General features: G+C 42.7%; 1 protein-coding gene across 2 annotated transcripts; it reads left to right on the forward strand.

The window, feature by feature from the left end:
* Nucleotides 1-902: 902 nt before the first annotated feature.
* Nucleotides 903-13,104, forward strand: LOC106580781 (polymerase delta-interacting protein 2). Of its 2 annotated transcripts, none has more exons than XM_014162187.3 (11): nt 903-1,136; nt 8,023-8,104; nt 8,449-8,546; nt 8,671-8,770; nt 8,886-8,961; nt 9,252-9,359; nt 10,397-10,542; nt 10,778-10,804; nt 10,962-11,087; nt 11,372-11,451; nt 11,854-13,104. In XM_014162187.3, exons 1-11 carry the CDS (start codon nt 955-957, stop codon nt 11,966-11,968), a joined length of 1,140 nt encoding a protein of 379 aa, XP_014017662.1. In that variant the 5' UTR covers nt 903-954; the 3' UTR covers nt 11,969-13,104. The 2 variants fall into 2 exon arrangements, with proteins under 2 accessions (XP_014017662.1, XP_014017663.1); XM_014162188.3 differs by having other exon boundaries at nt 905-1,136; nt 8,029-8,104.
* The last annotated feature ends 99 nt before the right edge of the window (nt 13,105-13,203 follow it).

A 13,203-nucleotide genomic window follows, 5' to 3' on the forward strand; every position in this document is an offset into this window, starting at 1 on the left:
GCAAATGTAGCAACAACAAAAAAGTGTCACATACAGCGGATAGGTGCAGTGAAATATAACGTTAGTCTTTTTACCTGTGTATGAATGAATGATTCACAGCAAAAGACTGGAAGTAAGTTAAACTATCATTCTCACTCGGCATTAACTTTTTTTTTCTGACTTTCTTGACTGAGCTCTGTGTCGTCGATGGCACCAGGTGAATTCAAGGCAACACATTATTGAAAGCTGTAGCTTCACTTTGCATGGTGTCCAGATGAAAATATGAGTAATCAAAAGATCTGTCATTATTTTTTATATCCACACAGTACTGTTAGCCAGCTAACGTTAGTAGCTTAGGACAAGAGGTGTTTTTGACAGAAGAAGTCCCTCTCTCATTCTAGAGTAGGAGGGTACATATGCAAATATGAAATGAATAGGCAAATGCAAGATGAACGATTATTGGTCCATTATAATCAGATCGCTATGTGACGTAATGTGGCGGCCTAAACCTCCATCCCAAATCCGGTGCCAATGCTAAAATTAAACTTTTTAAAGGCCCAGTGCAGTCAAAAAGGTGATATTCTTGTGTTTTATATATATATTTCCACACTGTAAGGTTGGCATAATACTGTGAAATTGTGAACAATTATGATAATGCCCTTTTAGTGGTGGGCTGTTGCGGTGGGATGGAGTTTTGGCAGTAAATTATTTAGTAGACCAACAAGAGAGAGATTTCCAAACCTCTTTGCCAAAAACAGCTAGTTTTCCGTTTTCCACTCCACTCTAAGAACACCCCTAGACAGTCCTAGTTAAATTCTTGCTTGAGAAATTTCTCTTTGATAGCAAGGCACTTTGTTACCCAGAAATGAGTTGATATTGAGATAAAAACGTCTGCATTGTACCTTTAAATCAACTTTGAAATTCGCACGCTTTTATACACGTGAGCCTCGGCGTGCATGTGCAGAAGTAGGAAAGATGGCTGCTTGTGCAATACGACGAGGCTTTCTGACTGTTGTCAGTAAATACAACAAGAAACACACACATAGAATATTGGGTGTTATTGAAGGGAGTAGTGGACTTGAGGTGAAGAGACCCCGGTTACCGTGTTTAGCATGTGGATTGCCCAACATTCAGCAGACGAGGTTCATGTCGTCACGGTAAGGGGTACCTTCTAAGCTAATGTGTCCTAGCTAGCTAGCTAATGTAATTTAGAAAGTTTGTCCACTGTCTTGAATGCTGCATCATTGATGCTGCCATGCCTCCACTACTTTAGCTGCCGTCGCTAACTATAAGATTGACAGCTAGTTAACTAGTTATAACTACCTGGTTGAGCGTACAAGCAATGCACTTCAGTTCTCTCTCATACAGTACCAGTCAAAAGTTTGGACACCTTCTCACTCAAGGGTTTTTATTACTATTTCTACATTGTAGAATAATAGTGAAGACATCAACTATGAAATAATACATATGGAATCATTAGTAGCCAAAAAAAAGTGTTAAACCAATCCAAATATATGTTTTATATTTGGGATTCTTCAAAGTAGCCACCCTTTGCCTTGATGACAGCATTGCACACTCTTGGCATTATCTCAATCAGCTTCACCTGGAATGCTTTTCCAACAGTCTTGAAGGAGTGATTGTGGAGGCCAGGTATTCTGATGCAGCACTCCATCACTCTCCTTCTTGGTCAAATAGCCCTTACACAGTCTGGAGGTGTGTTGGGTCATTGTAGTGTTGAAAAACAGATTATAGTCCCACTAAGCGCAAACCAGATAGGATGCCGTATTGGTGCAGAATGCTGTGGTAGCCATGCTTGTTAAGTGTGACTTGAATTCTAAATAAATCAGACAGTGTCACCAGCAAAGCACCATCACACCACCTCCTCCATGCTTCATGGTGGGAACCACACATGCGGAGATCATCCATTCACCTACTCTGTGTCTCACAAAGACATGGCGGTTGGAACCAAAAATGTCAAATTTGGACTCATCAGATCAAAGGACAATTTTCCACCGGTCTAATGTCCATTGCTTATGTTTCCTGGCCCAAGCAGGTCTCTTCTTCATATTGGTGTCCTTTTAGTAGTGGTTTGTTTGCAGCAATTTGACCATGAAGGCCTGATTCATGCAGTCTCCTCTGAACAGTTGCTTTTGAGATGTCTGTTACTTGAACTCTGAAGCATTTATTTGAGCTGCAATTTGAGGCTGGTAACTCTTATGAACTTATCCTCTGCAGCAGAGGTAACACTGGGTCTTCCTTTCCTGTGGTGGTCCTCATGAGAGTTAGTTTCATCAAAGCACTGGATGGTTTTTGACTGCACTTGAAGAAATGTTCAAAGTTGTTTACATTTTCAGATTGGCTGACCTTCATGTTCTTGCCATAATATGGACTAGGTCTTTTACCAAATAGGGCTATCTTCTGTATAGCACCCCTACCTTGTCACAACACAACTGATTGGCTCAAACGCATTAAGGAAAGAAATTCCAAAAATGAACTTTTAAAATTAAATGCATGCCAGGTGACTACCTCATGAAGCTGGTTGAGAGAATGCCAAGTGTGTGCAAAGCTGTCATCAAGGCAAAAGGTGGCTACTTTGAAGAATCTCAAATATAAAATATATTTTGATGTGTTTAACACTTATGTTGTTGCTTACTACATGATAACATATGTTATTTCATAGTGAAGACATAAACTATTCTACACGGTTAAATTGTAAAAATAAAGATCTTTCAATGAGTAGGTGTGTCAACTTTTGACTGTGTGTGTGTGATCTCACTAGCTAATGTAGGAAAATGAATGCTCTGATTAAGTTAACCATGATTGCGCAACACTTGGCAAGAAGTCAGCTTGGATAGAAACTTGCACAACAGAACTTACAGGAAAGTGCCTAACTATAATATATGATTGGCAGATATGTTGCCTAGAACAACAATGATTGTCACATTGCACAAGCTCCTGTTGTCAGACAAATCAATTTGTTTTGAGTATATCCCAACTTACATATCAAACTCTGTCATATCAAACAGTGTCATATGTTGGCACTTTGTTGCGCTTGATAACACACGCAGCTTATAGAACTTAACATGCAAGCAGAGCTGTGCATATTTCAGTATTCATAACTAGACTCCGAGACAGTTTCTATCTACAAGCCATCAGACAGCTGAACACTTGAACTGGACTGACCACCTTCTCTGATTCTCTGCACCTTAGCACACATTCACTCACTCATATACACACACACACACACACACACACAGTGCATTCTGAAAGTATTCAGACCCCTTCCCTTTTTCCACATTTTGTTACGTTACAGACTTATTCTAAAATGTATTAAATTGTTTCTTTCCCCCCTCAATCTGGACACAACCCCATAATGACAAAACAAAAACAGTTTAACATTTTTGTTTGTTGCAAATGTGTGTATGTATATAAGAAATATATCACATTTACATAAGTATTCAAACCCTTTACTCAGTACTTTGTTGATGCACCATTTTCAGCGATTATAGCCTTGAGTCTTCTTGGGTATGACGCTACAAGCTTGGCACACAAGTATTTGGGGAGTTTCTCTCATCCTTCTCTGCAGATCCTCTCAAGCTCTGTCAGGTTGGATGGGGAGTGTTGCTGCACAGCTATTATCATGTCTCTCCAGATATGTTTGATTTTGTTCCAGTCCTGGCTCTGGCTGGGCCGGGCCACTCAAGCACATTGAGACTTGTCCCGAAGCCACTCCTGCATTGTCTTGGCTGTGTGCTTAGGGTCATTGTCCTGTTGGAAGGTGACCCTTTGCCCCAGTCTGAGTCCTGTGCACTCTGGAGCAGGTTTTCACCAAGGATTTCTCTGTACATTGCTCCATTCATCTTTCCCTCGATCCTGACTAGTCTCCCCTTCCCTGCTGCTGAAAAATATCCGCACAGCATGATGCTGCCACCATGCTTCACCGTAGGGATGGTGTCAGGTTTCCTCCAGACGTGACGCTTGGCATTCAGGCCAAAGAGTTCAATCTTGGTTTCATCAGACCAGAGAATCTTGTATCTCATCGTCCGAGTCCTTTAGGTGCCTCTTAGCAAACTCGAAGCGGGCTGTCATGAGCCTTTTACTGAGGCATGGCTTCCATCTGGCCACTCTACCATAAAGGCCTGATTGGTGGAGTGCTACAGTGACGGTTGTCCTTTTGGAAGATTCTCCCATATACAGAGGAATTCTAGAGCTCTGTCAAGAGTGACCATCGGGTTCTTGGTCACCTCCCTGACCAAGGTCCTTCTCCCCCCGATTGCTCAGTTTGGCTGGGCGGCCAGCTCCAGGTAGAGTCTTGGTGGTTCCAAACTTCTTCCATTTAAGAATGATGGAGGCCACTGTGCTCTTGGATATTCAATGCTGCAGAATTTTTTTTTTTGGTACCCTTCCCCAGATCTATGCCTCGACACAAACCTGTCTCGTTTTTTACGGACAATTCCTTCGACCTCATGGCTTGGTTTTTTTTCTCTGAAACGCACTGTCAACTGTGGGACCTTATATAGACAGGTGTGTGCCTTTGCAAATCATGTTCAATCAATTGAGTTTACCACAGGTAATCAAGTTGTAGAAACATCTCAAGGATGATCAATGGAAACAGGATGCACCTGAGTCCCATAGCAAAGGGTCTGAGTATTGTGTTTTTTATTTTAAATAAATTTGCCAACATTTCTAAACCGGTTCACTTTGTCGTTAATCCATTTTAGAATAAGGCTGTAACATAACAAAAGTCAAGTGGTCTGAATAATTTCTGAATGCACTGTATGTTGTACATTCATTCTACACACACACAACGGCTCCTGCTACCGGTCTCTTATTATACTGCTAAAATTCTAAAAGTTCTGTTACCGAAATCCCTCATTTGTTTAGGAAAAACATTCTCTTCCCTCAACCCTTGCTCTCATCACATGACACATGTATGCATTGAATGCACAGGACCAATAGGGCCTGACCTATATCATAATTGCACCAATAAATTGGTTAGAAAAGGAAAAACTACAAAACACTGTAACACGTGACAGCATAATGGATGCAGAGGACATGACAAATAAAGGGGAATGTTTACTGGTTGTTCAGGAGGTGAAGGGGAAGTCGGATGTGTGGAATAAATTTGACTAGTTGTGGAAAATACTGGAGCTCAAGAAAAGGTTAACTAGCAAGCGCTGCGTGCATATTATGTATGCCAAACAGGTGCTGTTAGATTACAATATCATTTTCCTGACCATTTTGAACAATATAATCAACACTATATAAATTATAAACATACCAGAGATTCTGTAACACTTTTTTTGCAAAGCCTTTATTACAGCAAAGACTAAAAGCAGTCGCATTCATTCAAAATGGAATGGCTATTTATGTACACTAATTATTCAAGGGTCGCTTTAAAAAAAAATTGTTTTACTAAAATCCTTGATTGCATTTCAAATCATGAGTGACTCGTATCCTGTGCGACGACATGAACCAAGTACATTTTTGATTACGCTACTGTAGCCTATAGAAGTATGGTAGAGTGTTGTAAGTTATGGTATTAAAACTAAATCAGGATGTGCTCTTAGGGCTACAGCTCAACGGTGGTTATACAAGGCTGCTATACTAAGCTTACTAATGATAATAACCATTTTTTATTATAATGATCATAATAGTAATAACAATAAGGAGATCAAGAAAAGGGGGGTTATTATTATGAATATAATTTGTAAGTGTAAAAAACTCTAAATAAATGATACCAGAGAGGCTGAAAGTGTAAGGCGTTTTATTACAGCACAGTAAAGAGAAACTGTCAAATTTGTGAAATTGTTTATCTGACTTGTGGTTGCCTGAGTCTTGGCACTTACAGAATCAGTAGGCTATTAAACAGGCAACAGAAACAGGACCTGTCTCACATCTGTAGATGTATATGGATCATTTACAAACCACGGACATTGACCGCTATCCAATGCAGGAGAAAGCGCATTTGTTATAAAATATTATTTGCACCATTGTTCTTTCGTAATATAACCATAAACAATTTCACAGGCACATCTTAGAGATGGATTGTGCCATTCCCACGGCCTCAACAATGATTATTCCACGCAGACCGATGCGAATCAGAGGTGTCTTGTACACACTTTTTTTTCTCCTTGCTACTCCTCGACTAAAGAAATCTCGGTCGACCAACAGCCTATCGACCAAACAATCGACCAGTCGACTAAATGGGGTCAGCCCTAGCTGCAATCGTGGTTGTTTTCAGACTGAGTTCAAAGTTGGAGTGTTATAGAATTCTTCTCGGGTCCAAAAAGAGAACACTCAAACCCGAATCAACCCGTATCCTAATGGGTCTGGATCTAGGACCAGACCCAAGTGACAACATTTAGTTTATCAGCCTAGCTGCTCTTCTGGTTAACGAATAGCTCTATATGTTGGCTAGGCCTTCTGTAAGTCAATAAATGCACTTTATTAGCATAAAATCATATGCTATGGGCTATACAGAGCTGTGGTCGGGTCCACTTGGGTCTATCAGCTGTAGTTCCAGAGACCCGGTGACAAACAGGACCTGACCCAAGCGAAAAGTTAGAATTTCAGGCCCAGGCCCACTCGGGTGTCAGGTATCCGGGTGGACCCGTGAAGACCTCGTGTAGACCTACATGTACACTAAGCCACTTATCTAGAAAAACTGACATTGGAACAGTAGTAGGAAGTTAGCAACATATATCTGGCCTATATTAGCTAGTTCACTTTTTGTCTACGTTCTTCCACTCAGAGCTTTGGGCCTATCTGCTGTTGATTGCATAAGAGAGCAGGTTGGCTTGAGCCAGCACAGAGTAAATGGGTCCAATTTCCTTTGCGCCCCTCATGCCAAGGGAGTAAAGGTGGAGGGCTTTCGTCGACATGGAGACCAGAATGTTAGCAATTGGAAGGCCGATCCAGCACCAGCTTGTAATTCTGACTTTAGTTTATGTAACCCTTATGTAAGATATTACTGTCCTGTTCTCACCTTTTCTCCCTGAATGAGAACTTATTTTTGTTATGATGAAATCTCCATGAAATGATGAAACATGTTAACGATCTAACCCTCCATTTTTAACAATGTATTTGTTTTGGCATTTCACCAGCCTGGTCGTGCTTTCTTGTCAGTGACCAGTATAATAATCCAAGGGACAACCTCTGCCAGTAATCGCCAAGGCAGCTGATGAACATACCAGCCTTCGGGCTGAGCTCTTCCACCTCCGTATCATCTGATAATAATATGGATGTTTCCCCGCCATGTTTTGAAGAATAGATCCATAAATTAATGAGGGACTTGGAACACAACCAGCTGTTGTTCACAATTATAATTCATTGAAGAGTCAAAGGGAATGACGAGATTAGACTTGGTATTTGTTTGTTTGAACTTTGATAAATCGAGATGTTTTATTCAATCTTGTCTGATTTGTGATTGAGATGAAGCTTTAGTCCAAGGGGTTGACTAGGAGGTGACCTGTGTGTTCCTGTCATTTCAGTGCTCATGTTGTGGTTTGTGTGTACTAGGTTCCATTTCCAAGCTGCTCCAACACTTGGCTATGTGAGACTAATGTAGTTCTACAGTGTGATGTACAGGTCTTCTTGGCTCCATAAAGTTGGACCCAAGGACAATCAGACCTGGACCTGATCATTTAAATTAAATAAAAAAGGGGAACAGTCAGACCCAAACCCAACTGGACCCGATGACAACCAGACCTAGACCCGTACCCTAACTTTATTTATTTCACCTTTTTATTTAACCAGGTAGGCCAGTTGAGAACAAGTTCTCATTTACAACTGCGACCTGGCCAAGATGAAGCAAAACAGTGCGACACAAACAACAGAGTTACACATGGAATAAACAAACATACAATAACACCAGACTTGATTTGGACCAGAGTGACAAAAAAAATGTTTATCAGCCAAGTTGCTCTTCTGGTTAACAAATAGGGTCTGGGTCGGGTCTCAGGTGTTCGGGTGGACCTGTGAACACCTCTAGTGTGAGGTGATTTTGCTCCAGTTTGTCATAGTGTGGCCTGTATTTGGCAGGAACAGGCCAGAGGGGAAGGTTCTGGAGACGGTGGGAGTGTTTGAGGCGCTGAAGCAGCACGGCAAATATGAAACAGGCCAGGTAAGAGAGGCAGCGCCGTGCAGTTTACCCACCCAGACCAGAACTATTGGTCCTGGCCTTCCCCCCTCATAATCATCTTTTGCCTCACTGTCATAGGCCTAAACATTAGGGGCCGGCTTGATTCCCAGACACAGATTATGCCTAATTCTGGACTAAAAAAAGATTTGTCATTGCGTTTGCTTTTTATTTCGGGACTAGTCATAATCTGTGTCTGGGGAAGCCAGTCCTCTGTGAATGGACCATAGTCCTAGGTTTATGTGGTCCGGTGTATGTATACTGTAGTAGCCCTTGTCACAAAGTTCTTTCCAACCTCAAGTCTATGTTTCTCCATGTTCTCTCCTCAGCTCTTCCTTCATAGTGTGTTTGGCTACAGAGGGATAGTGTTGTTCCCCTGGCACGCCCGTATCTATGACCGGGATATCATTCCTCCCATGTCTGACAGGTACGTATTGCATCTCCCAGCGGTAGGGCCAGGAGTTATTTTATTGATTTTGTTGATGTGTGTTCTATGTTGATTTTGAATGGGTCATTTGTCTTATTATTAACACCCGTGCTCATTCCCTCAGCAAGCCAGAGCCTCCTGGTTCTCACGGGTCAAAGGAGGTGAAGGGGAGAACTCATACCTACTACCAGGTCCTCATCGACACGCGGGACTGTCCTCACATAGTACGTTTCCGCTGAACACTACCAATGCAATGTTCGTACTGTACTGTACATACTGACTCGGCCTAAATGATGACATCTGCCAGTCTTCTAGATGTTTCTCCTGTTGTGTTGACAGTCTCAGAGGTCTCAGACAGAAGCAGTGACGTTCCTGGCAAACCATGACGACAGCAGAGCCCTCTATGCCATCCCAGGTAAACGACACATGATCTGCTGCTTCCTGGGTAGTAAATGGCTACATGTTTTGATTCAGTTTCAAACAGGACAATTGGCTAGCAGAGTTGTTAAAAATAATCAGAGGTTTTTTTCAATCCCACAAAAATGCTTTGAGTTCTGATACGCAAATGGCACTGTCGTGTGTGTATAATTTTGGCGTCCACGTGATTTTGCATTACTACCCTAGTTACTTCCTTGTACTACTTCTGTCCTTGCCAGCCTCCCTCCTGACTGCCATTCTGCCTGGCTGTCATTGTGTGTGTTTCAGGTCTGGACTATGTGAGTCATGAAGACATCCTGCCCTACAACTCCACAGAGCAGGTCCCCATCCAGCACGAGCTGTTTGAGCGCTTCCTCATGTTCAACCCTGACAAAAGTAAGAACCAGCCACTCATTGTACAGCGTAGTATAAACAGAGTACAAAACATTAGTCTTCCCTGTGGCTCAGTTGGTAGAGCATGGTGTTTGCAACGCCAGCATGGTGTGTGCAACGCCAGGGTTGTGGGTTCGATTCCCACGGGGGGCCAGTACAAAAAAAAAATTAAAATTAAAATATAAAAAAATTAATTTAAAAAAATGCATGAAATGAAATGTATGCATTCACTACTGTAAGTCGCTCTGGATAAGAGCGTCTGCTAAATGACTAAAATGTAAATTAAGAACACTTTCCTAATATTGAGCTGCACCCCCCCCCCCCCCCCCCCCCTTTGCCTTCAGAACAGTCCCTATTTGTCGGGGCAGGGACTCTACAAGGTGACGAAAGCGTTCCACAGGGATGCTGGCCCATGTTGACCCTAATGCTTCCCACAGTTGTGTGAAGTTGGCTGGATGTCCTTTGGGTGGTGGACCATTCTTGATACACACAGGAAACTGTTGAGTGTGAAAAACCCAGCAGCGTTGCTGTTCTTGACACACACAGGTGCTCCTGGCACCTACTACCATCCCTCGATCAAAGGCACTTCAACATTTTGTCTTGCCCATTCTCCCCCTGAATGACACACATACACAATCCATGTCTCAGTTTAAAAATCCTTTAACCTGTCTCACCCCCTTCATCTACACAGATTGAAGTGGATTTAATAAGTGACATCAATAAGGGATCATAGCTTCCACCTGGATTCACCTGTTCAGTCTGTCATGGAAAGAGTCCTTAATGTTTTCTGAACTCGGTGTACATTTCCAGTTATTTTTGGGAATATTCACAAATTAACTTCTATGAAGTATACCATTTTTCAGTTTAAAAAAAAACATTCAGTAGTACTATAGTGTTCAAAATTATTAATATTTCATTTTTACATTCACAGGTACTGTATATCAATATTTATAGTACACAATATATCCAGTTATTTTGTGAGCATTCACAAGTGTGTGTATACGACTGTAAACCGAGTGTGTGTGTGTGTGTGTCTCCAGCCACCCCCGCTCCCCCGTTCAGTGCGAGGGACACTCTGAAGGCATGGCAGGAGAAGAACCATCCCTGGCTGGAGCTGTCCGACGTGCACAGAGAGACGACGGAGAACATCAGGGTCACCGTCATCCCCTTCTACATGGGCATGAGGGTAAGGACGATGTCGCTGTTGGGACTGTGAGGCTCTTTCTCAACAAAAAAATCGGTCCTCTCATTGCCGCTTCTTTTTATTGCACTGATCTGAAAGAACTGACCTGGTGAAAGCCAGTTATGTCAGTTCCTATCAAATAAATAGTATCGTCCCTGAGTCCTCCCACTCTGTGTGATTCTTATGATGGTCTTGAATCTACCTGCGCACAAAGAATAAATAGTGTTTTCTTTCTCAGGATGCTCAAAATTCTCATGTGTATTGGGTAAGTTAATTTTTACAATTCCCTGAAAAAGGACAAATAATTTTAACTTTTACCAATGTATGATGTAGGCCTCATATATCCAGTCAAGGGTACAAATGTAGACCGTAAGAACGGCGACAGAATGTGTACCAAATTCACCAAAATGTGTCTCTCACAGTGGCGGTACTGCATCCGCCTGGAGAACATGGGCAGTGAGGTGGTGCAACTGAGGGAGAGACACTGGAGGATCTTCAGCCTGTCAGGCACCCTGGAGACGGTCCGAGGACGCGGGGTCGTAGGCCGGGTCAGTAGTACAACCGCCTCCACACTATGGAATTACAAACGCTCAATGGTTGTGTCTGAACTTTATTAGCTGGCAAAATACTTACTTCCTCTGTCCTTGTTTCCTCAATTCCTCTCCAAGCCAATTGGATGAGAGGATCTAAGGTCCCTCCTTTCGGGTGACCTCCTCCAATGAGCTTCAAGGGGGAACAAGGACAGAGGAAGCATGTATTTGACACAGCCACTCATACAGTATGTTACCTCCACGACCGAGTAGAGTTCATAACCAATGTTTTTTGTCCCCAGGAACCAGTGTTGTCCAAAGAGCAGCCAGCCTTCCAGTACAGCAGCCATGTTTCCCTTCAAGCACCCAGTGGACACATGTGGTAAGTTCTTCCCAGCTTGCCCTTGGCTTCTACACACAGTAACATGACAAAGGAACTGCATTATTAACACGAGTATTGCTGTGGTAAACGTCTTGCTGTAGGCGGTAGAAGCAGCACACACCGCTGTACCAGTAATGCCGGTTCATGGATGTCCTGGTCTAAGAATGACTTATTAAACCGGTTTTGCTATTTGTACCTGGTCCTTGTGGTAAAAAAATAAGCTGGGGAAACAGGAAATACTGATTGACGTTTGAGTGACTCTTGCACAGATTTACAGGCAAGTAAAAAATCTTAAACGCAAGAGTAACTCAAAGCTTTCCGACGTCAAAAAAAAATATCAACAACCTTTCTTACATTTAGTGCAGAGGTGTGATGGTCAAGATTCTGATGCTCTGTGTGCAGGGGGACGTTCCGCATCGAGAGGACGGACGGCTCCCACTTTGATGTGCGCATCCCCCCGTTCTCCCTGGAGAGCAACAAGGACGACAAGGCTCCTCCTGCTGGCTACACCTTCTGAGGCAACGCAGCAGCAGGGCCACGTCCCTCAGCGCAGTCCAACAGCCAAGCCATCCTTAGGAACGGATCAACCCTTCCTCTGATACTTTTTCCTCGTTGACATTTTAAGAAACGTATTTATTTGAGCACATTGCAATGCGATGTTCAATGAAAAGGGATTCAAAAATGTCCTCCCAACACTTGTAGCTAATGAGAACTTTTGATTTTTAGTGGGAAGGAGAAGGACGAGCGATCGGTCACAGAGGTTGTTGCTTGAGATCGTTCTGCATAGGCAGAATGGCTCGGTGAGCACTGATGGTATTTGCATTTATTATTATGAGGAGTGGGAATAAATGATTCCAATTGTTTCTCTCAGCCATAGTCGCTTGACCCGGAGGTAGACGTCTAAAGCCAGGCTCCCTTGGTGTATTTTATTGGTGTTTCTAAATAGTTAAAATCAGCGGACTTGGTGGGGAAACCATTGAAAGGACTTTACTGAAGTCAGATAGAACGTGTCCAATAGGAGCCCTACTCTTTAAGAGACCTCAGTCAGTCCAGTCTAGACCGTATGTTGCTCTCTGATCTATAGTATTATGCAAATGACTCTGTTGTGCCTGTTTGGCTTGTCTGTCACGTTGAGCCTCCCTGATGGGGCCTGTGGTGAAACATTTAGAAAAGGGAAAGAGAACCTTGGTTATGTCTCAAATGGCACCCTATTCCCTATAAAGTGCACTATATAGGGAATAGGTTGCCGCCATTGAACGGAACAAGGAAGTGAATACAGGAGGAGTCGGTGAGCTACGGATGTCGTAGTGACCCCCATTGATGTTACCCACTGTAGGTTTGTCTGACATGAGGGCCGGCATTCTGTTTCAGGTAGAAATATCATGCATAGAGCAGACATGGTTCCTCATTCTACATGACGGAGAATCATGTCTGTTCCACACAATGTATTTATATCTGAACGTTTCATATTGTTGTGATTTGGCCGTGGTGTGTTGGTGAGGGAGGTGTCTGTGAGACTGACTGGCTGCTATGCTGTTCTAGTCTGTAGTATCCAGCCCTTTGAGTCAGTTCTGTGGGTTGAAATGACTGTGTAGTGGTTGAATGATGTTCTGTGACAGTTGTAATGAAAAATAAATGTACATTATAAAGGAATGGTCAGGTATTTAGTGTATTGATTAGCAAATGGACAGTGTTCGTCTACCCCAGGGTTTTTCAAACACAGTCCTCTGGACCCCAAGTGGTGCACGTTTA

Source organism: Salmo salar, chromosome 20 (assembly GCF_965601325.2).
Source record: "Salmo salar chromosome 20, fSalSal1, whole genome shotgun sequence".
In the NCBI taxonomy this organism is placed as follows: domain Eukaryota; kingdom Metazoa; phylum Chordata; class Actinopteri; order Salmoniformes; family Salmonidae; genus Salmo; species Salmo salar.

Coding starts and splice junctions, on each gene's coding strand:
- LOC106580781 (XM_014162187.3), top strand. CDS start 955: ATGGCTGCTTGTGCAATACGACGAGGCTTTCTGACTGTTGTCAGTAAA. Junction 1,137..8,022: donor ACGAGGTTCATGTCGTCACG/GTAAGGGGTACC, acceptor TGTATTTGGCAG/GAACAGGCCAGAGGGGAAGG. Junction 9,360..10,396: donor CATGTTCAACCCTGACAAAA/GTAAGAACCAGC, acceptor GTGTGTCTCCAG/CCACCCCCGCTCCCCCGTTC.